The 22,293-nt window shown below is 38.4% G+C and overlaps 1 protein-coding gene across 1 annotated transcript in view; it reads left to right on the top strand.

Moving 5' to 3' along the window:
* Window positions 1–22,293, top strand: part of NELL1 (neural EGFL like 1) — a 246,135-nt gene that overhangs the window by 5,517 nt on the left and 218,325 nt on the right. Inside the window, exons 3-8 of the mRNA XM_026069412.1 lie at window positions 5,464–5,560; window positions 10,215–10,287; window positions 10,552–10,634; window positions 16,274–16,408; window positions 17,266–17,368; window positions 21,548–21,621. Of these exons, the coding sequence (XP_025925197.1) occupies window positions 5,464–5,560; window positions 10,215–10,287; window positions 10,552–10,634; window positions 16,274–16,408; window positions 17,266–17,368; window positions 21,548–21,621 (565 nt within the window). The remainder of the gene's footprint in view (window positions 1–5,463; window positions 5,561–10,214; window positions 10,288–10,551; window positions 10,635–16,273; window positions 16,409–17,265; window positions 17,369–21,547; window positions 21,622–22,293) is intronic.

Raw genomic sequence — 22,293 nt, 5'->3', positions numbered from 1 at the left:
ACCCCAAATAAATAGGAAATTTCATGATTTGGCATGCTATTTTGTAATAACTGTTGGAATGGTAGTCTATTTTTCAGAATTTTTCAGTTGCATCTCCTGTTCAGCCCATGCTGGCTTATGTATTCTAATGCAGACAGGGACAAAGTTTGTTTTCTTGTTCTACTAAATATTTCAGCTATTTCCAAAATGCTTTTGGCATGGCAAATATTATATGTATGAAGGAGAGTTTTGTCTCCACAGAAAAAGAAATGCTCTTTAAGTGTTAACTTCTGCTTGTTAAAGTTGCATGCAAGAAATCTACTTTACTGCAAGAGAAAATTCCATGTCCTACTTGTTCCAGAGGAAACTTGGCCCAGTGCATGAGGGCAGCCTGATGTCTTAAATCTTAGGGAAAGTCCCTTTGTGACTCAGTCTTTGTGATCTTGGATAAATCAGTTAGTCTTTCCATATTTCAGTTTGCATGTGTGAAATAAGGATAACAATATTTCCCTATCTAACTGGAACGATATCAGGGTGATAAAAATTATTTTAAATAGAGCGCTCACAAGGGAACTGTCTCCTTGTCCAAAAGAGCTAGGTTTCTAGAGAGGGTCTTCCGCTATGCGGAGAAAGGTGTGTGCATGTGTATTTGAATGCAGATATTTTAGATGCAGTTCCTTTCAGGAGCCCACTGATTATTTTATAGATCTTTTGTTTTCTGTATGATTGTATTCCTTATGTCACAGGTGCCCCTTTGGAATGCTTCCTCAGAAAAGGTGTTTTGAGGATTGCATAAAAATACTTTGTAAATCAAAGTGTGTTGATAGGGTAGATGTATAGATACAAACCATAGGGATATTATGTGTCTTTGTCAATTAGCAGGTGCTTTTTTTATTACATTTAGCTAAATGGATTAGTGGTAGTGAATGTATTCTAAGCATGAGCATTTCAAGAAAGAAGGATTGCTTCATAGTTGTATTACTCCAGGTTTATGGTTTAGCTCCTTTGAAATACATCAGCATAAAGAAGGGGCAAATCAAGCTTTCTCTTGGAAAGTGAATGCAGTAGTCATAAATCTGAAAATCTGAGGCATGGAATAGAGTTTCCATTAACCTAGAGACCTGGGTCTCCTGTTGCTGGAGGGGCTGTTCAGTCTGCAGTAATTGTAGAGACCATGGTTCCCAGGAGTCCTCTTTCTAAGCATTCCTGTTCTTGTGAAGTGCACTGCATATTTCTCTGTGCAGGTATCAAAACCAAATATATTGGAAACTGATCTCCAAGGAACTCTAGACCAGCACTTGATAACCTGGAAGTGTAGTAGATATAATTTAGCTATTCATGTGCCACATACAAAGTTTTGGTCAAGCATGGATAAAGCCATGGAAGTGACACCTCAGCCCAGAAAATCAAGCAAGAAAATGAGAATGAAGTGGAAGCTTAATGTAGCTGTAAAGAAAGAAGGGTCCTTTTGTGTCTATTCAGCAACAGTAGTTTTTCAACGTGAAAAACACCTCTTTTCTTCCACAGGAAAATGAAAGCAGGAAAGGGGATAAGAGCAGAGCAGGGGTTTTCCCACTTAACAAGTAACAGTTATAATAGAATAATAGAATTTCACTTTTAATGTAGTAACTTTTCTCATTACGTTTTGAAATATGCTACAATATGTTCATGTTTTTGAGGTTTGTCTCAGTGTAGGAAACCTCTGGAAATCACTTGAACGCTCAGTACTTTTGATAGGTTTGTAAGAGGCATATACATAGGTAATCCAATTGTCAGTGAAACCCTTTTCCCTACTGCTTAAGGATTTGTCATCAGCAAGTGCCACCTTGATCTTTTTGTATGGTTAGCGGGTCTTCAATATGTGGGAAGTCTCTCCCCTTCTCAAAAACCTCCTCCAAGAATGCTGTACTGCTTACTGATGTTCTTGTGACTTAAAACCTGAGTTTGGCAGCCAGGAGAGACGTGTCGAGTCCCTGGCTCTGCTCCAGCTGTACATCAGTCAGCCTTGCTGGATCTACACTACCAGTGTACGCAGCCAGTGGAGCTTCATTCACCAGTGTTTGAAAACATTTGTTTTAATCTTTGTCTAATCCACTGATTGGGCGTTGGTAGCACTATCATGTTTCTTCACTCATACTGATTCAAAAGCTTCTTTTGTGTAGTCCCGGTTATACTGATTCAAAAGCTTATTTTGTGTAGTCCCAGATTTTCTTTGGGTGAGTGTTTTGCCTTTGAGTATCAGTTTCCAGTCTTGCTAGAAAAGTTTCTTGGGATTTTTGCGTTATTCTCTCTTTTTTTTCCCCATGAGCTGCAGGGGTTTTGTTTATTTTTTAAATTTTAATTCTTCTTCATTAACAAAGTACTGTACAGTGAACCATGTTCCTTGTGGTCTGCTAGTTTATTTCCTTTGTAATGAGTTCACATGCGCTTTTTGATCTTTTCATTTGCCAAGAGCATAGGGAGAATTACAGGGGTAGTGATAGGCTGTATTCATGCTTGTTTGGCCTTTTAGGTTTTTGTTTAACAGTATTCAGTAATAAAGTAAGTTCGCATTGCCCATGAACCAAATAGCATCATCCAAAACCTCTTTTTACATAGGAAATTAAGCAAATCCTGATCTGCATCTAATACCTTCACTTTAATCATAAACCTGGGTAGATCCAGGGAGAAAAAGCTTTACCAATCTCTTAGACACGTATGGATTAAGGCACAAAACAGCCTGTATTTAATCCCTTAATTAATCTCAGAGCAGGAGAAGGTTGATGCATGCTGCAGAAATACAATTAGACCAGAATGACAGAGGAATATGGAGCATCTCGGGCATAGATCTTATGGATGGAACATTCTGAAGAGACCCTGGCAGAAAGGTCATTACAGCCTTTCTCCACGTAGGTTGTGTCTTTGTTAAACTGTGAGGAAAGGCAAGATAAATTGCTGTAGCCTGCCTTTAATTTGTCTTCCTTCCTTGCTATTATTGAACTGTCATATAATACATGTCAATTTGTATGCTTTACTCTGAAAAATTAGTTTTTGTTACATAATTACAGACAGATATTGTAGAATCCCTTTATAACCTTTTACTAGGCCAATAAAAATTAAAAAAAAGCAACAAAAAAAAAGCAATGCTCTTGAATAAGTAGTGTTGTTGAACCTGTTGTATTGCTTTAAGCATTGGGGTTTATCTGTTAACAGAAATTTAAAAACAGAAATTCTTCATGGAATATCGACTAGTCCTTTTACAGGATTAGACACTTTTCAGTGAGGACATTATTAACCTAAGTCATGAATAAAGATGCGCTGTATATCTGAAGAGAAATTCCTAACATGACTGTAATTCAGGGATTGTCTTTCTCAAGGAGCATGTCAATTACTTTGTTCCTTGTTCAGCGTTTTACAGCAGGCTTGCATTTGAGCAGATCTTTAATTTTGCATGCGGTATAGCAGAAAGTTCTGCTTACACTTTAAAATATTGATAGAGATAGTGCATGCAAAATTCCCATGATTCTCAAAGCATGGTTTAAACGAATACCATCTTGCTTTGCTGTTTGAACAGTTCAAATAGCTCAGCATGGTAATTTTATAGATACTAATAAGTGTCTATACTTTGAACTAGCAGAGGCAAAAATTTCTGGGAGCTTTAAATGTGTCATGTTGACAAAATGTGATGAATTAAGGCTGATTATAATTACAATAAAGTTGAGCAATAAAACCATGATTATTTTAGGAACTCTTCGGACCCCTCTGCTAACATTCTTAGGTTGCAATTATAATGTAACTACTTTGTTCTTAGGTTGGGGCTTTTTTGTTGTTGTTGTTCCTTTTTAAGGAAATAGCAAGTTTGCCTGTAGCTTTTTAGTCTGATTGCTTCCATTTTGTTTTGACAAATAGTTTCCTCCTCCTTTTCTGGATAAGCAAATGTGGGTGGAATATATGTCTCTTTGTACTTTGACATTAAAACTTTATAGAGCTTTTTTGAAGTTCTGTAATACTGGGAGGTCATTTTAGGCCTCTGAAAATGTATGAATTTCCCAATAACATGGCAACTTACAACACAAAAATCGATGATTACATTAGGTGGGCCTAAGCTAGAAACGATTGGAGTGTAAATAGGGAGATAACTGTGTACCAAGTTGTGTTGATTGACTTGTTTTTTTTCTTGGATGTTCATTTTTCATGTTCATTTTAAAGCAATAGCTGCAATGATAATATGGGAAAGAAGAAGAAAAAATTTTCATCCCTTTAAGCATACGGATACTTTACAGGGCTTGACGTGTTCAAAGTCTTTTCTACTGGCTGTCATGCTGGTGTGATTACAGAGCAATATGTACTCCCTGTGAGCTGGACAGTCATGGAAATACATTTCATCCTCTTCTCAAGAATCCTTATTAAAAATGCTAGTTTGGTTATGAAGCAGTAAGTTCATGGCTCCCACCTATGTGACATGAGAGTATGAGAACCCAGGGTCTATAGATTCTCTGGTCTTGAATTTTTCATATTCTAAAATCATGGTCTCATCATTGTAGTAGTCTGAGTTCCTGAAGAGGTGTTACTGCTGCCCTAAGAGCAAGCAAAAAAACCCCAAACTAAACAGAAACTTTTCAGAACTCCAGATTCTTATTCTTGGAAATTAAAAATGCTGTGTTACATCAATTTATCATGAATTAAATTTAGAGATTTGGGATGGAGATTACAGCATTCTTGTGCAAGTTTATGTAGTACATGAAGCTTGCTTATGTGTCTGATATTACCTGTTATCATTGTTATTTATTATTGTAATTCCTGAAGATTAACCAAGAAAAGGTCCCTGCTGTTCTAAGTATTGAACAGATTCAAAGAGGTCCTGTTCTCTTCTGGGCTTGTACCGGTGGTATGGGCAAGTTAGATGTGCAGAAGTGGAAACATACATGGAGAACACCTAAGCAAAGGGAATAGGACAATAGCTGCAAACTGGGGAGAAGTGGATAAAGCGAATGGTCCAGGCACAGAGAGGAATGACACAGATGCACAGAGACAAAGAGACTATGGCAGTAGGAGGTGGAATCGAGTTTCTTAGTGAAATCCACTCAAAACTCTAAAAAGCTGTGAGAATCCCAAGGTGTAGTTCTCTGACTGGTTGGATCTTGTTTCCAACTACATTTTTTCACTAGAACTGGTAGTGGAGGTTGAAAGAGACCCCTAAGATGGGATGGTCTGCATTTTATTCTGTTTTCTCCAATAGAGTGAGTTCTGGCATTGAGTTTCTTCATCTTAGTGCTGCCACAGTTGTTGTGTCACTGATTTTAATAGTTTTGAAGGAATTTAATTAAACTTTAAAGGTAAAAATTAAATAAAAATACTATCAATGATAAATATTTAGTATTTTATGAAGAATATTTTTTTGGTTCAACTTTTTATGTTTTTTCCATTAGCTGATTTTGAGTAGGAACTTTTCAGAGGGGAGGCAAAACAGAGAATACAAGTAATGATAATGTATTCCTTCTACAGGATTTATGAACGTGTCATTGATCCCCCAGAAATGAATTTGACACCTGAAAGCAATTTATGGCTTGGACAGAGAAACAGGAAACATGGTTTCTTTAAGGTAAGCAGATATGAAATAACACATGAAGAAGTAAATGACTGAGTAGGCAATGCAATACCTCTGACTACTTATCTTACACTCTTGAAATCTGGTTTGTGTGAACGTTGGTAGAAACTGGGGGCTTGAGATTTGGGGCAGGTCCAATACTTAGAGAAAAGGGTCAGTTTCTGCAAGGAAGAATGCTGTAATAATTGACTGCAATATCCCATATTTGGGGTTCATTTGGGTTGCTTTCTTTAGATTTCATTTATTGAGCTCACAACTCCTCCTGCACTCTGCCTTTTATCTCTTGTGCATGGAGTTAGACTGCGTAGAAGGAATCTGAGTCAATTCTTGGGTTTCATCTTTAAACCTTCCCAAAACAGCTGCTCTGCTGTGGTCTCGTGGCCAGGCAGTGCTGCTCTAATCATTCGTGGTGGCCAGTTCCTCCTTGGTTTCGCACACAGGACACTCTCACCCTGCTACTGTTTGCCTCTGCTGCCTCTTTCTCGTTTGCCTCTTTGGGCATTGACTTCTAGCATAGAAGAGCTCTTCTTGCTTGCCATTCTTCGGGCTTTGGCAGATGTTCGCCGTCAAATGCAATGTGCATGCCCTGCTGCAAAACACAGTAGATTTTAAGTTCCTGGGAGTACTTTCCTTTTTGTATATTTTCCCCAACTAAGTGTGTGTCATCTGAGTTTCTCAGCAGTGGCTGAATTAATGGGTCAGCAAATTACATTCATGAGCCATGCCTTGTCCTTCATTGCTTCCAAACAGCACAGATCGCTGAAAAAGTGAATAGCTGCCAGGATGCAGGCTGCTCCTACCTTCTGGCTGGAATGGCCTGCCTGTTGTCTTTTCTATTTATGAGGCTCCCCAAGACACCTTCCTTGAGCAGGCCAGTATGGGCATGAGGATCAGAAATTGCAAAGGACAGAAAAATGACCTAAATTTTGGAGACTCCCTCTCCTGTGTGTTTTCTTTCAGTTTTTCTTTGTCCCCTGGTGAGGCTATATGATTTTAAGGTCAAGGTTGACTTGCTGGGCTAACAAACACACACCAATCCAACAACAAATAAACCCYGTTCTTTAAAATTAATGCTTTTCTTTGGTAAGCAGGCTACAGAAAAGTTTCTGATATTTCTCCCAGTTTTGGAAAACGAACCTAGGTGTAAGCATCTATGAATAAAAACTCATAGTTTAGTGATAGGTTAATCTGCGTATCCTCAATATTGACATTGCTTTGTTGGCAAGGTGATTTACCACCCACTCAGTTTCCCTTTGAGGCAGTCAGTTCGTAAGATAATTTTACAAGTTGCTGTTTTTCTGAGGACCTCTCCTCCAAATCCCTCAATTTCAGCAAGCTAGGAAAATTATTTTATGCTGAATTATTTAGGGTAAAATTATTATAGCAACTCCAACAATTCTAATCGTGAAACAGAGGCAAAAGCTAACTTTCATTTTAATTTAAATTGTGGTCCAAGAATTGCTCTGAACCTGGAGTTCATTTCATCTTCCAACAGCTGAGCTGTCACTGTGAAGTGGAATTGATAGCATTATTTTATTCTACAGCTGTTGTTTTTTACCTCAGCTGCTTCCCATAATTCCACAGATGGTAAGCATATGTTTATAGCTACATAGGAGAAGAAGAAGTTATACTGCATTCACCCATCTTAAATTCTTATTTTATGCAGGCAGTCAGAGCCGCAGAACTCTGGGATATTATATGTTTGTAAATTAATATTTCTACGCATTAACACTTTGGAAACAGCAGGGTAGCTAATGATATGCTAATGAGCTGACAGTTTTTATTGATCGTAATGAAAGTTGACAAGTGCCTTACTTTGCTTTATGCATGCTTGAATATTTTACTAACTTTCTTCAGGGAAGAAATATGTAATTGGTTGTATTTTTTTAATCCGGCTTGAGAGTTTCAGAAATCTTACTTTTTGTTAATCATTGCAAAAGCTTGGACTTCTGCCAGTTTATAAAGAGTTCATATCTCTTTCCATATATTTACATGCTCAGCAGGACCTCCCTTTCTTTTTCAGAGCAATTTGTTTCACTGTTTTAGCATATAGAAAAATAGACTTATTTTCCTTAGTGTAAACAGAGATCTGCAGGGAAATAAAAGTTAAAAAAGATTTAGCATTTTTGTATGTGTGTTGGAGCCATGACAATATATGCATCAAAAAGCATTGGGTACTGTTCTGAGCATTATCTTAGCTATTCCAAATATAGTCTTATTTTAGTGATAGTCAAATAATTGTTGTGTGTCTCCTTCTGCCCCATAAAAGGATAGCATTAATAGCATTGTGGGCCACATTCTCATGTTGATTCAGATGATACTTCTTCAGTGTATCAGAAGAGTAAGGGGAAAAGATCATGTTCTTGAATCACTGTGGCCAGTTGCTGCCATTTTGCTTATTTATACCTCTGTTCCACATCCCTGTTTATAAAGATAATTCCACAAGTAGCCCTGCCGTGTCTGTGCCAGTGCTGGGGAATGACGTACTCTACGGCATATTCCTGGGAGTTTGGTCCGGCCTTTCACAACTGTGCAACTTATCTGCTGTGACCAAGCATTTAGAGTTGGGACTTCCCCTGACGAGACAGAGTGGTTTTAGCACATCAGTGGAGGGAGCAAATACAGAGCAGGCTTTAGGATAACTTTGTCTGTTTGCTTTAAAGGGAATCTTGTGGATTACTTCCTTTGAAAAATTCACACTGACCCTTCAGGTTTCTTTGTATGCCCCAAAAGCAACATTTGTTCTAGTGCTAAAGAATACCGTTATAATCAGATTAGGAAACAAAAGTAAATGCAAGTGAAAGGAGGAAAACAGTGATAGCAGGTGTCTGGAGGACCCTCAGAGTGGGAAGGGTCTGATTGCTGTCACCACCAGCGTTGGCAGCAAAGCGCCTCTCCTCGCTGAGGAGAGCCCTCCTGCCTAAGGCTCCCTCCAGAAAGCCACTGCGGAGGTGGACTTATTAATACATTGCTGAATAGGTGGTTGATGTCAAAAGATGGTAATTTTTCTGTCTGCTGTAATAGGCTCTATTGATCTTAGTCCTGCTGCCTGGGAATTGTACGGTAGGTGCTTAGGAAGTAAATTGGTATTTTAACTGCACAGCATCACACGTGCACTCGGTGCTCTGCTGCCCCTTCGGTTGCGGAGTCACGCCGACTTCGGTGAAGGAAGTGCGGTGCCTCGGGTAGCGACAGCTGGAGCACCTGGCGGGGGCACGTCCGCAGCGTGTGGAGGGGCCGGGGGCCGGGCCGCCCGCCCCAGGGAGGTGGCGGCGCTTTTGTTCGTATTTATTACAGTAATTATGACTGCCATAAGTGTCTGCCTATAATGAAGTCTTTCTGTTAAAAAAATTACATCAGCAAAGTCTGTGCTCTTTGAAGTTAAAGGATCACTTCTGTATTTGATCGTATTAATTCTATCCGTATCAGAGGATGTATAAACATAGAAGGCATCTATATGTTCCCACTGGTGAATTGAAGCTAACCCTTTTTCCTGTGGTAACGTGTGGACAGAAATTAAAAAGCAAAACAGCTGTGTTTCCTCTTCAGATTGTTTGTGGTGTTGGGGCCTCTAAAGCCTGCAACAGACATCTTAAAGTTTTCGTGGGCTGAAAAAGATCCTCCCCCCCCCTTTTTTTCTTCTTTATTTGCATTTAAATATAAACCTATCCAAATGACGGTTAACCAGTGGGGTACTGGTGCAACAAAGAGGTTAAACATATTTAAAGCTGAGCTTTGCTTTTTTTAAGTTCAGGAAAGCATCTTATCACTTTTCTCTGGATGGTTTCTTGTTAGCTGCGTGATATGATATGGTGAAACTTTGTAATCTCATTTATTCTTGGTTAAGCTTTTCACTGGAGAGACTTAAGCATTAAAGTATTTTTTTGCCCTTCAGCTTCTAATTTCTCACTGACTATTGGCAAGAGGTGTATAAAATAGCTTTCTGGATGTTCCTTTTCTAGTGACAGTATTACTTCTCATTATGATGGTTTCATTATTTTCATAGATGAAAAGGTTAATAAATGTCTACTCTTGTGCAAGAGAGACAGTGTGATCTGATTATGTCTATTAATATTTTCAGTTAATGTTTGATCATGAAACAGTAAGCAGGAAACAGTGCTTGCTGATTACCTTCTGCTGTTTTAGAAAATGAACACATAAACGTTAAATGTTACTTACTGTATTTGCAATGAACAGCCAAAGTGTAGGCTCTTACTTACCTTCTGCACTATATACTCCTCTTCATGTAATATTCGATTTCACAGCCGCCTTTGCTAAATCACTAAGCATATTGCTGAGTGTTTTTTTCTTCTATTTGCAGTGTCTCATAGGCTTGAATAATTGGTATTATTTCATTGYTTTTCACTAATGTCTTCCCATTTTAAGACATTTAAGCAGCTTATATTTAGTGATTGCAAAAGACAAAACAGTATTATTTGTGTCTGTTTTATGAAAATTAACATGCAAACACCCAGGAAGACTGGGAGGAGAAATCGTTATGTTTTGTCCATCTTAAGTTGTTATCTTCATGAAAAGAGTGAGCTGGTCAGTTGTTTGTACCTCTCAACAGATAGCTTGTGAAAAAACTTGTACAGACCTAAGTGCATGCTCGTAATCTGTATTACCAGTTATCTCTTCTTTTACAAAGGGTGTTATTCAAGATGTGAAAATCATCTTTATACCTAATGGATATATAACGCAGTGTCCTAATCTGAATCGCAGTAAGTAGCAATTTATTTACTCTAGAGTTGTTAGATTTTTAATATGAATTATTTCTTTATTTTAAAAGTAATATTTTCAGGCTTGTCATTGTTGCGTATGGTGACTCCCAGAAAGCAAAAATTCTGTGTAAAGATTGCATTTTATGTTCAAATAAACAGCAAATGACATATCAAAAGAATATCAGATTTGATTTATTTACGGGTTATTGTTTCTTTCCTTCTCCTCCTTTCTTTTCCTTTTCTTTTTAAACTTCCTTTATTGAGCATGCCCGACCTGCAGTGATTTCTTAAGTCTGGTGCAAGGAATCATGGATTTGCAAGAACTCCTGGCAAAAATGACTGCAAAAGTAGGTACCTAAGCTTCTTTGTCAATTCCCCGTTTCCTCCTTTGCTGAGACCAGCATAGAAGTAATTCATCCTTTTGCAATTATTTTACGTTTTCGTGACAGAGAAACGTTTTTTCACTTTTTTTCCTTCTGCCAGTACCCCTATCTGCCGTGGATTTAAGGAGAGAGTTTCATGGATGTTGCTTAAGCCTCATAGAACTTCTATTGCCTGACTTGCTCTTCGTAAGATAGCGACAAAAGGCCAAGGGTCTGTTTTTTGCAAGAAGCCTTAGTGTGATTTCCTTTTTCATGTCTGGGATGAATGCAGAAACAAAGGAGTGAAATCCCTCTGTGATTTCCTCACTAAGTCGTGCTGTCAGAGGGTGCATGTTTGCCCGTGGAGCGCTGACCCCTGGAAGCSCTGTGGACTCTCCAGGAGGGTGGTGTGGTTTCTTTACTAGGAACTGAAATGGCCTCAAAATGTGTGTGGGGGGGCTCACACGAGCCCCAAAGCAGCAGAAGAATTACATGGGCCCCAAAATAGAAATGCCTGTGAAGCTGCTGGATATGCTGATCTCAACGTCACCTTTTATCAACGGCTTTTACAGTGTAAAGTTAACCCAGATCCAGGTTATGCTGTTTTTTTACTGGTTCGCGTTGTGGGTGGGGTGTATGGGAAGCTATAGGGTTTTTTTTGTTTGGAGTTTTGGGAATTATCTTGTCTGCTCCCATGTTGCACAGTCAATCTCTGTGTTAGCCCAGTCCCTTCTGCTCAGGCTGTGGTCTGGCTTCTGGGTAGGAAAGCCTTGTTTTAGAGGTGACTGAACCCCAGTGTGTGTTAAAGGGCAATCTGTGAACACTTTTTGAGGTTAATGTTGGTAAACCATCTGGTCCATGGTAAAAGGCAATTAATTGTCTCATCATGTGCTAATTACTTGTAGATTTAAGTGCAACTAAAACCAACCTGTAGCTGTCTTTACTCTCAGTGTAGTTACTGAACAGGAATTTCAAAAATAGGATTTGCATAGTAGTGGTACTAGTATAAAAGCATTATATGTGTGATACTTACTACTGTGCTGCCTTTAAGTTTGTTTTTTTTTCTTTCCTAATAGGAAAGGAAAAAAAATATTTTTATGAGTGTGCATTATACTGACAAGCCACTTACCCAGCTGACATGCTTTGGACAGGCTGACTCAGAATGAAAAATGTGAAGCTTTTAGTTCAGTTTGCTGCTTGTACTGTGAAACAGAGGCAATTATTTTGAGCCCTGCTGGTGGTATGAGCATGTTCCAATTATGCAGTGTACTGAGTAACTTGCTTTCTCTGCTGTTAATTATATTTTTGCTTGCTAGTGCTTTAGGGGGGAAGCAAATAACACAGTATTTGTACTCAGAGACTTCGTGCTTCCATAAAGTGGTCCTGGGATAACCTTTCATTGTGAGTTCCTTTCCTCTTGAAGTGCGCTGAGTCTTTCATTGCATTGGTTACAGAAACGCTGTTGTCCAGGAAAAACTCATGTACAAGGAAAGGAAACTAAATTGCTGGACAAATGCATATTAAAATTGGAGGAATTTAAGATAAGCTTTGAGGCTTGTACCTGCCATTTTCATTCTAGGGGGTAAATGGCCCCAAGCGATCCTAATGCAGATACAAGTATATAATATGGCGATGATGATGTCTGACAAGGCAAAGAGCTGCCTTAGGCAGCTGTACAGCCCTTCTGCGGAGATAACTTTTGCCAAGGCAGGTGGTCAAAGAATGGCTTGCAAACGTACATGAGCAGTGACCCCCAGCTGCTGGCCCCGTACCAAGAGATGCAGTGTGCGAACATGATGTTTTGGAAAAGCGTGCCCTGTGGTTTGACAACCAGCTGTTGCTTTTAGGCTCTGCTATAGCTGGGGCTTTAGTTGCTCCCTAGGTCTGTGTTTGATCACAGCTGTATTACAGCATTGAATAGACCAACAAATGTTGCTTGCAACAAATGTGTACGTGCAATTTATATAATACAAGCTATGAAGACTTGGACCAGAGCTGTTTGGGGAAGAAACATCAGAACAGTGGCTTAGGACTTCACTAATTTTGGAAGCCTTGCAAATTATGCAGCATGTAGGTAGGAGGAGAGAGTACCCCACGCCCTGAGGGTTTACCTCAGGGCCCCTCGGGTCTTGGGCCGGCTCTGGACAACACACGGAGGCCGTATAAAGGGCCCGGTAGAGCACTGTCTAAAGCAAGTTATCATTAAATGCTAGGTACAGGAGCATTTGATTATGACCTGTAAAAAACTAACTGCTGTTATGTCCCTTTTTTACCTATGCCTTGAAAAGACATAGCTTTTACAGGTGTGTAAACACTAGCTTTTTAAGCCTATGCTATTTTTGTTGCAATTTAAATGAGGTCTGAATCTTTCCAGTGAATGTTTCATTGGTCTAATCTTTTGTCTGTAAATGGGGAAAGGTAATAGATCAGATTGTTAGAAATCCAGCTAAAATACTAATTTGCTGCAGGACAAAAGGATCATGTTACAGTTCAGCATTCCCAACCACCATGCTGAAATATTATTGGTTACTCTTTAAGTRTAATGGTTAAAATAATTCATGCAACACTTGATAACATTCTACTGAAACCAGCCTYGGGATCTCCTACATTTGAGTGGCGTATACTTTCTTTTCAGTAACTTGCGGGCTCGCACGAGGATGGGCTTGTGCTGGAGAGAGCCACTAAAGCCTTTCAGCACAAACATTTACCAAGTCTTTCTTTGGTTGAGGTCAAAAGGGTTGAAGCTTGTTTTTATTAAAAACAAGAAAATTAAGCACTTGAGTTCATGGATGGAATAGTTTTGTTGGTTTGTTTATACCATGGATTTATATGGCCATGAATACTTACATGAACAAAAAATTTTTCTTGGAAAGTTGTATACATTTATTTCTAATTTTGCCAGAAATAATACATTTTTAACAGCAGTCTGTCTTTCAGTTATTCATATAGACAGAGGAKAAGCAAGGAAAATGTTAAATAAGTTGTGTGAGAAACAGCTAACTAAATATTTCTGAATGTTAAGAACTTAGAATTAGGTTAGTATATGGAAAATGTTGAATGTGGTGTGAATTTCTTCCCTCTCATTAGTTTATTTCAGTTCATAACCTAAAAAATATAAAACATTTGAAGCCTGAGGATTTTCTACTGATGCTTTAAATCTTTGACAAATCTACTTATGCGTATTTGACAACATTTGGAAACCTGTTTCAGCTAATTTTAAGGAATTCCTTGTTTTGCTGAGCACAGTAGAAACTTTTCAATTAAGCCCTGAAGCTTAAACACAAATGGAATGTGCCTGGTCACTCCAGCGTAGGAGATGACAGTTAAATGTTCTTTCTGAACAGATTTTGTGGGCTGTGATGCACTGATTGACCTGTGAGTATTGGAGGGTTCCTTGTTGCCTGCCCTCCTTCTAGTAAAGATGAAGTGGCAAGTTGTGTAACACCACAGGTACAGGTGCCTGAACAAAGGTAGCACTGGTCATACATGTGTATTTTTATTTTGATAATTGATCCACTGTGTTTAAGATATTTCTTAGAACAGGAGGTAGATGATATTTAAATAAATAAAATTGATATGAATTTAGCAAGATAATGCAAGCAATAGAAAAAACTAAAAAATACAAAATTTTTATTCTCACAGCATTTTCTTCTTTTTCTGTGATAAGTATTAGGACAGAAAAAGGGCAATATTAAGTGCCATCTTCAAAACCGGATGTTCTAATATCCTTTGTCTTTAAAATTTGTATAGCACACTTCCATAGGAAGGTTCATTTTTGTTATTTTTGTATTAAAAATTTATGATCCACGCATGTAAATAAAGTACAAACATAAGACAAATCAGACATCTTTTTAACAAAATTGAATATATTTTATACACTGTAAATATAATGAGGGTTTCTGCTGAAAACAAGCAGCTCAGTAAGAGGATGGGTTTTGCCTCTAAAATGTGAAAAGGAATTTTGAAGTCACCAGAACATATTGGGTTTGGGGAGAGGTGCGTGTCAATCTCAGTAATATCCTAGAATAACAATTTAAGGAATTCAGAGCTTTTATTCAGGGCTTTCACTCAGGAGGACTGCAGAGAAGAAAACACAGAAACTTGTCTATTATTCCTTCCCGTGTGCGTGCATTCCCCCTCCCCCCCCCAGTATGTTGCTCTTTTACTGTCAGGAAGTAAAATGGGCATGTTAGAATAATTTCACTTAAAGTCAATGGAATTTTAGAGGATAGAAATGTATAAAACTCAGGTGTATGCTATTATGTAAAAAAAGACTGCAGCTCTGTGCATTCATCTTTATGAATTTTGCTGCTATTAAGATGTATTAGTCTGTAATGTGGAATAATAGTTTGGTATTTATAACAGAATAGGGTAGGCATTCATTTTATCTTGTGCCCGATTCAAGTAGCCTCACTATCTGCAATGGCTTCAGTGTGATGGCTTATGCACATACAACAAATATGAAGATAAAATATCAAGACCTTGAGAAACTTGGATCTATCTGGCAGTAGAGTAATTTTAGAGTGATGGCAGTTCTGGGGTGTAAAGAATGCACATGTTTACCTCTAAATATTGAGTCTTGGTAGGACTTTTTTTGAATTTTAGTTAATATGAAGAGGACATTTGGAGTCCTCTTCAGGGTTAGAGATGGCACTAGGTACGAGGTGCGCATCGATGAGGGTTGTTGCTCTCTGGAGGACCCTCAGTTTAAGAGGGTACCCTGTATGAAAGGGAGGGCTTAGGAAAGGGCAGTTTGAGAAGCCTCCTGGTTATGTCAGGCAGAACAAGAAGCAGTGAGGAATGGATCCTGCCTGTACGATGAATCACATAGGTTCTCCCTCCTGTTTGCTGTCCAGAGGGCCACTGTCCTTTTCCGTCACTGCGTGAATCATCACTGCTCCCATTTGTTATTGCATAGTATCTCATGAGTAAGTGTAGCAATATCTAGCCTACAGATGTAGTACTAGGAAAAGGTTCATTGGTTTTGGCTTCTTTATGCCTTTTAGTAGCTGGAATTGAGAAGGTAATGAGAATAGCAAGGACTGTAGAGGGCTAGTCACCAGCCCGGGGTTAACTCATGGAACACCTATTCTCCATTAATGACAGTCTGGAAATATCTGTACAATGTTGTTTAAAAATCCTTCTTTCACCTGTAAGTCGTATTTGCTATTATAAGGCTAAGATCTTTCTAAAAAGCCAGAAAGTAGTGCTCTGGCTGATGCTTGACAAGGAAGAGATGGGGATGGTTAGAAAAGGTCAGTCTGCCTGCCTTCATGCTTTATGACCTATAATCAGGGTAATGGGCAATTAAGAAATTCCTTTGACAAACAAGTGTATTTCGTGTACCTTTGTTAGTACCTATACATTCCTGAGGAGATCTTAGTGGGGTTCGTTAAAGTACAAGAGGCAGTTTCCTAGGTCATAAACTATTGTCGTTTAGCACAGCTCCATCAAAGTCTGTGGAGTAGGGTTAGTTTATACCTGCTGACATCCTGGTTCAGTGTTTCAAAGTTTGTAGTCAAACTTGCTTCAGCTAAAAATAAGTATACTGCTTTCTCATATTTGCTTTGTTAAAGTCATGTGTTTGAATTGCAGAAATCTCATCAAGCTACTTTCATTTATAGTTAAATTATGCAGAAACAAGGCTGAGTCAATTGGAAGACTGTCATTGTGAGAAGACTTGTCAAGTAAATGGAGTGATCTATAGAGACAAAGACTCATGGGTAGAAGATGATCACTGCAGGAATTGCACATGCAAAGTAAGAATTTCTAAAGAGTTTAAGGAGTAGGGCCTAATTAAAATGTGAAAATGGAGCTTGAATACGTAATGCTAACTCTGAGAATAATTATGTTTTTCAGTATGCACCTAGTGGCAGTATGAACAATAGAGAGGGAAATGTGTGTGTTTTTTTTTTTTTTAACTGATATTTCTTATGTGCAGACTTCATAGATAAAATCCGCTTTCCCTTGACAATACTCTCTTATTTGATCTAATTATATCTGTGAGGACTTTACTGTTTTGGGGTGAAATCATGGTGTTGACTGTTTGGTTCGGAACTGTTTTCGCTGCAGTAGTTCTTTAAAATGGATTCATTATCTTAATAGTATTCATAGATGCTTAGTTGCATCTTGCCTGTTAACAACATGCAGATTCTGTTTTCAGTGTTTATCACTGTGAAAACCTGAGGAACAGAAGAAAATTAGAATGTAAATCTTGCCTTGTTGAAATTATTTGATAAATATCTGAAGGGACTCTYTGTTTGCTCGAGAAAATAGAAAACGTATTGTTAAAAATCATGAAGGTGATTGGCAGAGCCTATAAAAAGTGATGCTTACATTCTTGTAAAGATGGGCTTATGTTTTCCACTTAACCTGCTTTGCTGCTCTGGGCAAGTGGGGTAAAACCAGTAACATATATCAAAATCGGGTGATTCTCCTTCAGGTGCATTTAGATGCAGGTTGGCAGTCAGGATTAAACTTGTTACTGAAGGATGTAATCCATAATGCTATTTTCATTTACTTAATGAGTTTTCTGCCTTATGTTTGTGTTTTGCATAAAATACTCGCTAATTACAACAAGTCATAGTTGAATTTTGTCTTAATAACCTTTGCTTAGAGTGGAGTTGTGGAGTGCCGAAGGATGTCCTGTCCCCCTCTTGATTGTCCTTCTGATGCTCTCCCAGTGCACGTGGAAAGCCAGTGCTGCAAAGTATGCAAGGGTAAGTACATTACACAGACCTTTTCCATCCACCTTCCCTTTAAGTGGAGTTAAATCTGTCCTGAGAATAGGAACATTTTATAATGACTTTCATAGGTCCTGTTAGATCAGGAAATGTGAGTTGTATTGGGAAATTTGATTTAGGAAGAAAATAAATAATTTGCTGAGAAATATATAAAATGAAGCATTGCAGACTTCTAAGATTCTCTTGCTACATATTGTCAGTATAAAATTATTTTTCCACTTGTTTGTGCAAAAAAAAAAAATCTAACCTGGCTTTGGCTTGTATCTCCTGTTGATGTTGAGGAGCATGAAGCCTTCAGCCTGAGCTTTTCATAGTGATGTGTAATAAGTTGAGGTGTTGTCTTTTTACTTTTATTTCAGCTTGGAAGACTGTTCTTTAAAACGAACGTGACAGAATTTCAGACCTTGGGTTAATATCACTGTGTGGAGTGATAGTTTATTGTAAGTCATTTCGTAATAAATCTGTAGAAAGAAGGAAAAAAAGTAAATTTTGTGGTTGGTCTTACTGTCAGCCTTCCATTTTTCCTTCTGGAAATGAGAGCCTTTATTCAATATTTGTTGCCTTAATGGAGTACAGTGGATGAAGTCAATTTATGCATGGAAATTTTAGCTGAAGACTGATGCACATCTTACCTTATGAAGCACAAATTATCTTTTTTTCTTCTTCTTGGAGACCAGTAGACTTCAGGCATGACTTTTTCTGTAATTCACAGGACAGATGTCGAATTATTTTAAGACTAATTAGGAAAAAAAATAACACCTTTTACCATTCTGTCACCTTTCTTCACTCACTGAATTTATTAGTCACATGCACAAATTTCCCCTAGCCATGATCTTTCACTTGCTGTTGTTTACTCAYGTCATCTCATTTGTCTCAGCTGTATGTCGGAATGAGCAAGCTGCTTACCAAAAGATGTCTATGAACAGAGTATTTAGGCGGTAAACTGGCTCTGCTGATGCTCCCCCCTGCCCCCCCCCCCCAAAAAAAATCTCAAAATACTTTTATTTGTGGTAAACTGTAAACTGTTCTGTGTTACTGTGGTAACTGTAAAGTTCCTTTGTGAAGCTGTGGTGGTGAGCACCTCTCTTGACATGCCTTTGCTAACACACGTGTAAGGACAAAAGTCAGAATTTGATACAAAGGAATTGCAAGGTGCAAAATTGTAAATTCAACATATATCCCCATGAGTAAACTGTGTTTCTGATTTTTGTAATGGAAAGATGAACGATCAAACTTGCCTTTTGTCAGTGATTGGCACAAACTTGACTCGTTACTCTGACAAGAACTCAGCCTGTCAGTCAATGGGAAGAGTGGCATGGAAGTTGATTGAAATTGATTGTAAATGCCGGCTCCTTGGCAGAATGACATGCTAGGGCCACAGGCAGTCACTTTCGGGTATATAGTCGTAATTGCTGAGGCTTTCCAAAGAGCTGCACTGCAGGTGTTAATTTCTCTGTGCTTTTGCTATTTAGCTCTGATAGAATCATCGGTTGTAATTTGCTGTCTCTAGGGATTATTCAATGGCTGGATTATTAAACAGTTTCCTGTTAGCTGTGAGTTAAAGAACAAAGTAGTTCTAACATCTGAAATGTTAAAGGCTTTAAAAATGAGGTGGTTCTATTTTGATCCCTGCCATCTTGTGTTAGCTGTTCCAACTAATATTTGACAAAAGACTATAATTCTATTTAAAATTTCATCATGCTTTTGAGTTGTGTATTTCCTTGCTTTCTCATGCACCCRTGCTTGTGTTAAAAGCAGTCTTATCAGGAGAATAGAGAGAAAGAAAAAGGAAATTGCTCTAATTCATCTTTTCCCAAAAATACTTACTTGGATTCCTAATTTAAACACAGCTTCCCAATCTAAAGTGTTTCTCATAAGTGAGATCACAACAACTCAGACATATAAACTAGGGCAGCTTTAGAAAAAGCAAGAAAACTAGGATACCAAAAGGAAGAAACCTAATTTTTCAACGTGTTGTTGACAATGAAAACTGAGTTCTTTTGAAAGTCTTGCTCCTTCCCTTTAGAAAACAGCATTTTCAAGTGTGTAAGTTTAAAGAAAAGGTCCTTTTGCTGCTGTGGAGTACTCCTAGTATCAGCTGTAAGGGACATCCACCTGCCCACCCCTGTGAGTGCTTGGTCCCCTTATCACAGTATTCAAGAGAGAAACTGAGGTAAAGCAGTTACTAGGTGGGCTGCGACTTCTTTTTCTGAGAACCAACACTTGGAACGCTTTCTGTTTCAGCATGTGTGTGCCTTGACTCAGGGAACTTTTAAGGCTTTTTTCGCTTGCACCACAGGATTCGCACCTTATAGCTCTCCTTTCAGTGTAATAGGCCAGACTCTTAGTTATTGGTCAAGTGTAGTGATAGTTCAAGCACCAAAGAGGTTCATTTTATCAGCATTCAGTAAGTCACTGACATTGTTAGTAATGTAGAGTCTCTGAGAATAGTGGGCTCCTTCATATTTTGGATGAGCATGCAATAGTATTATTGACCAATTTTCATACATTGGCATGGCTGTTGGGCACACAGGAAGAGGTGCACAGGGTTCATCCTCACAGTATAAAATCGTCTGTAGTTTGGTAAAGAGCCCTTCGCACTGTTCACCAAGGGGGGAACTTTGGACCCAACAAAGAAGTAGACTTTTGCATGTATGCCAGATGTACAGATTCAAGAGATAATGGATTAGCAAATCTGTGCACATAGACTGGTGTTACAGTTAGGTACTTAAAGAATGATAGCAGATAGAGAATTATTTGCTGGTGAAATAACTATGTCTTAACACAGATTGAAAAAATTTGGCCTAGATGCAGACAGACACTTCTTAGAGTTCAGAGTGAAACACCTACCTAGCGAGCTGTTGGTTTACTTGCAGACAGATATACCTGTGAGTAAATTTAAAGTATAAGTGATTCCAGTCTCCCTGTTGTCCTGAAAGCATACTATAAATTGTTTTGTTTGCTACTTTTCTGTGAAAAGAAATCAGTGACAAAAGAAAAGGCTGAGCACGGAATTGCCTTCTCATGGCTTCTGGTAGCTGTTGTAGAGGTGGTGAGAAACTAAGGTGATATCTGTGATCAAAGTAACAGACTTAAGAAGAGGATCCCATGATGTTGAACAAGGAGGATGCTGAAAGTTTTAACAGCTTTATAGAGTGCCTTTATAATGTGTACTTGATTTGTGTAAAATCACAATAGTCCAACTATTCTCTTTAATGGATGGATTTACTGTCCTCTCCTGGAAGTGAATTTTAGACATTTACTTCCAAGAGGTCACTGATGGTTATAGTAGTACTCATCCTAGCTGTTTGCTACCATGGCTTTGCTGGATGTTACCTTCCTCACGGTGGCAGTAGTCCTAAGCTAAGCTAGTTGATTTTGCCTTGAAATGGATGAGGAGTGCTCACATCTTCTAGTCTGTTGGCTCTGCTGTGGAGGTGGTCATCTTTAACAGAGTAGTCAAAACTTTGGAGGAGAATTTTTTCACTGACTTTGACTGCAGGAGACTTTTTGGCAACAGCTTTAGTGTTGTAGGACCTTTGCATTTGCTGTGAAATCTGCTTGCTTGATGTGTGCTTTAAGAATATTTTTCTGAAATAATTTCTTCAGTTCATTGATTTATTAGAGTTATTTGCTACATCTAGACAATTTTTGCAGTGCTCCAGCAAGCTGAAGAGTCCACCTTTGTGCCCACATAAAGTCTGAGGGTTTAATTGAAATCTGTGCTTATATTGCTCTCTTGATGAACAGTACACTAATAAATGTCTTCTGTTCTTGAAGTGCAGCATGAAGACTTCTGGTAACACAAATATTGTAGCTTGATCTGCAGAATCTCAGTAATGAAAATATTTTCTAATGAATTGGGTCCGCTATCAATTATCTTGTTCTCTATTCCTGTTTCTTACTTTGTGCAAATGAGCTGCTTGCTCTTAAAATGAATTTATTGTTAATGAATTTATTTTTAATTATATATAATACTTCCAGTGGATGCAAATGACTGTGTYGTATTTTTAACATTGTGACTGTATTTCCCAGTGTATGTGAATATTGGTTTTACTTTTGTGCTATAGTTTGCATTTGTTTACTACCTAAATACTGATTTTTTTTTTTATCTTTCCCCCTCCCCCACCTTCCCCTCCTGCCCCCAAATTACAGCAAAGTGTATCTATGGAGGCAAAGTGCTAGCAGAAGGTCAACGAGTTTTAACTAAGAGCTGCAGGGAATGTCGAGTAAGTTTTTATCACATAAACTTTTTCTGATTTTAAATGAATGTGTAGTCTTCAAAAGTGACAATGATAAGTTAGTATATTTCTTTAGGCTTCCTTCATGCAAATGTGATGTCCGTTGTCTTGAAAAGGTTACCTTGAAGTCAGTGAAAGCCACAAACATGTAAACAAGGCAGGACAGCGACTCATTCAGGGTAATAAAAACAGGAGTAAAATGACTTGGAGGGATATTTTCTCTTATTTGCTGCTTTCATGAGCTCTAGAAAGAGGCAGCATCCTGAGCCAGTCTCTGATTTCAGCCACAGCTGCTAAAATTTGAAGAAACCTCACTTACATTGCTTGAGTTACTCTAGATTTACCCTAGTATTAGTTAATCATGGTAGTAATGGTATTAATGGTAACAATTGACTGGACTGAAGTCTTGTTCTGTCAGGTTCATAGTGCTCAGGTAACTATAGTCAGTATTTAAGGACATAGGTAAATGGAGCATGGATATAGGTATATGGAGGATATAGGTAAATAGGAGCATTCGTTCCAGGGAGTGCTACTGAATATGAGTGCTATATATGGTGGGTAAGTGTGGCAGAACCCAGTCCTAATCAAGATGAGCCCTAGAAGAGGAGGGACAGGCCCATTGCTCTGCTGAGGCRTGTATTTGTTGTGACTAGAGTATGT

This window comes from Apteryx rowi, unplaced genomic scaffold (assembly GCF_003343035.1).
Source record: "Apteryx rowi isolate R43461 unplaced genomic scaffold, aptRow1 scaffold_296, whole genome shotgun sequence".
In the NCBI taxonomy this organism is placed as follows: domain Eukaryota; kingdom Metazoa; phylum Chordata; class Aves; order Apterygiformes; family Apterygidae; genus Apteryx; species Apteryx rowi.
Note: the sequence above shows the minus strand (reverse complement) of the source record. Positions and strands in the feature narration are given on the sequence as shown.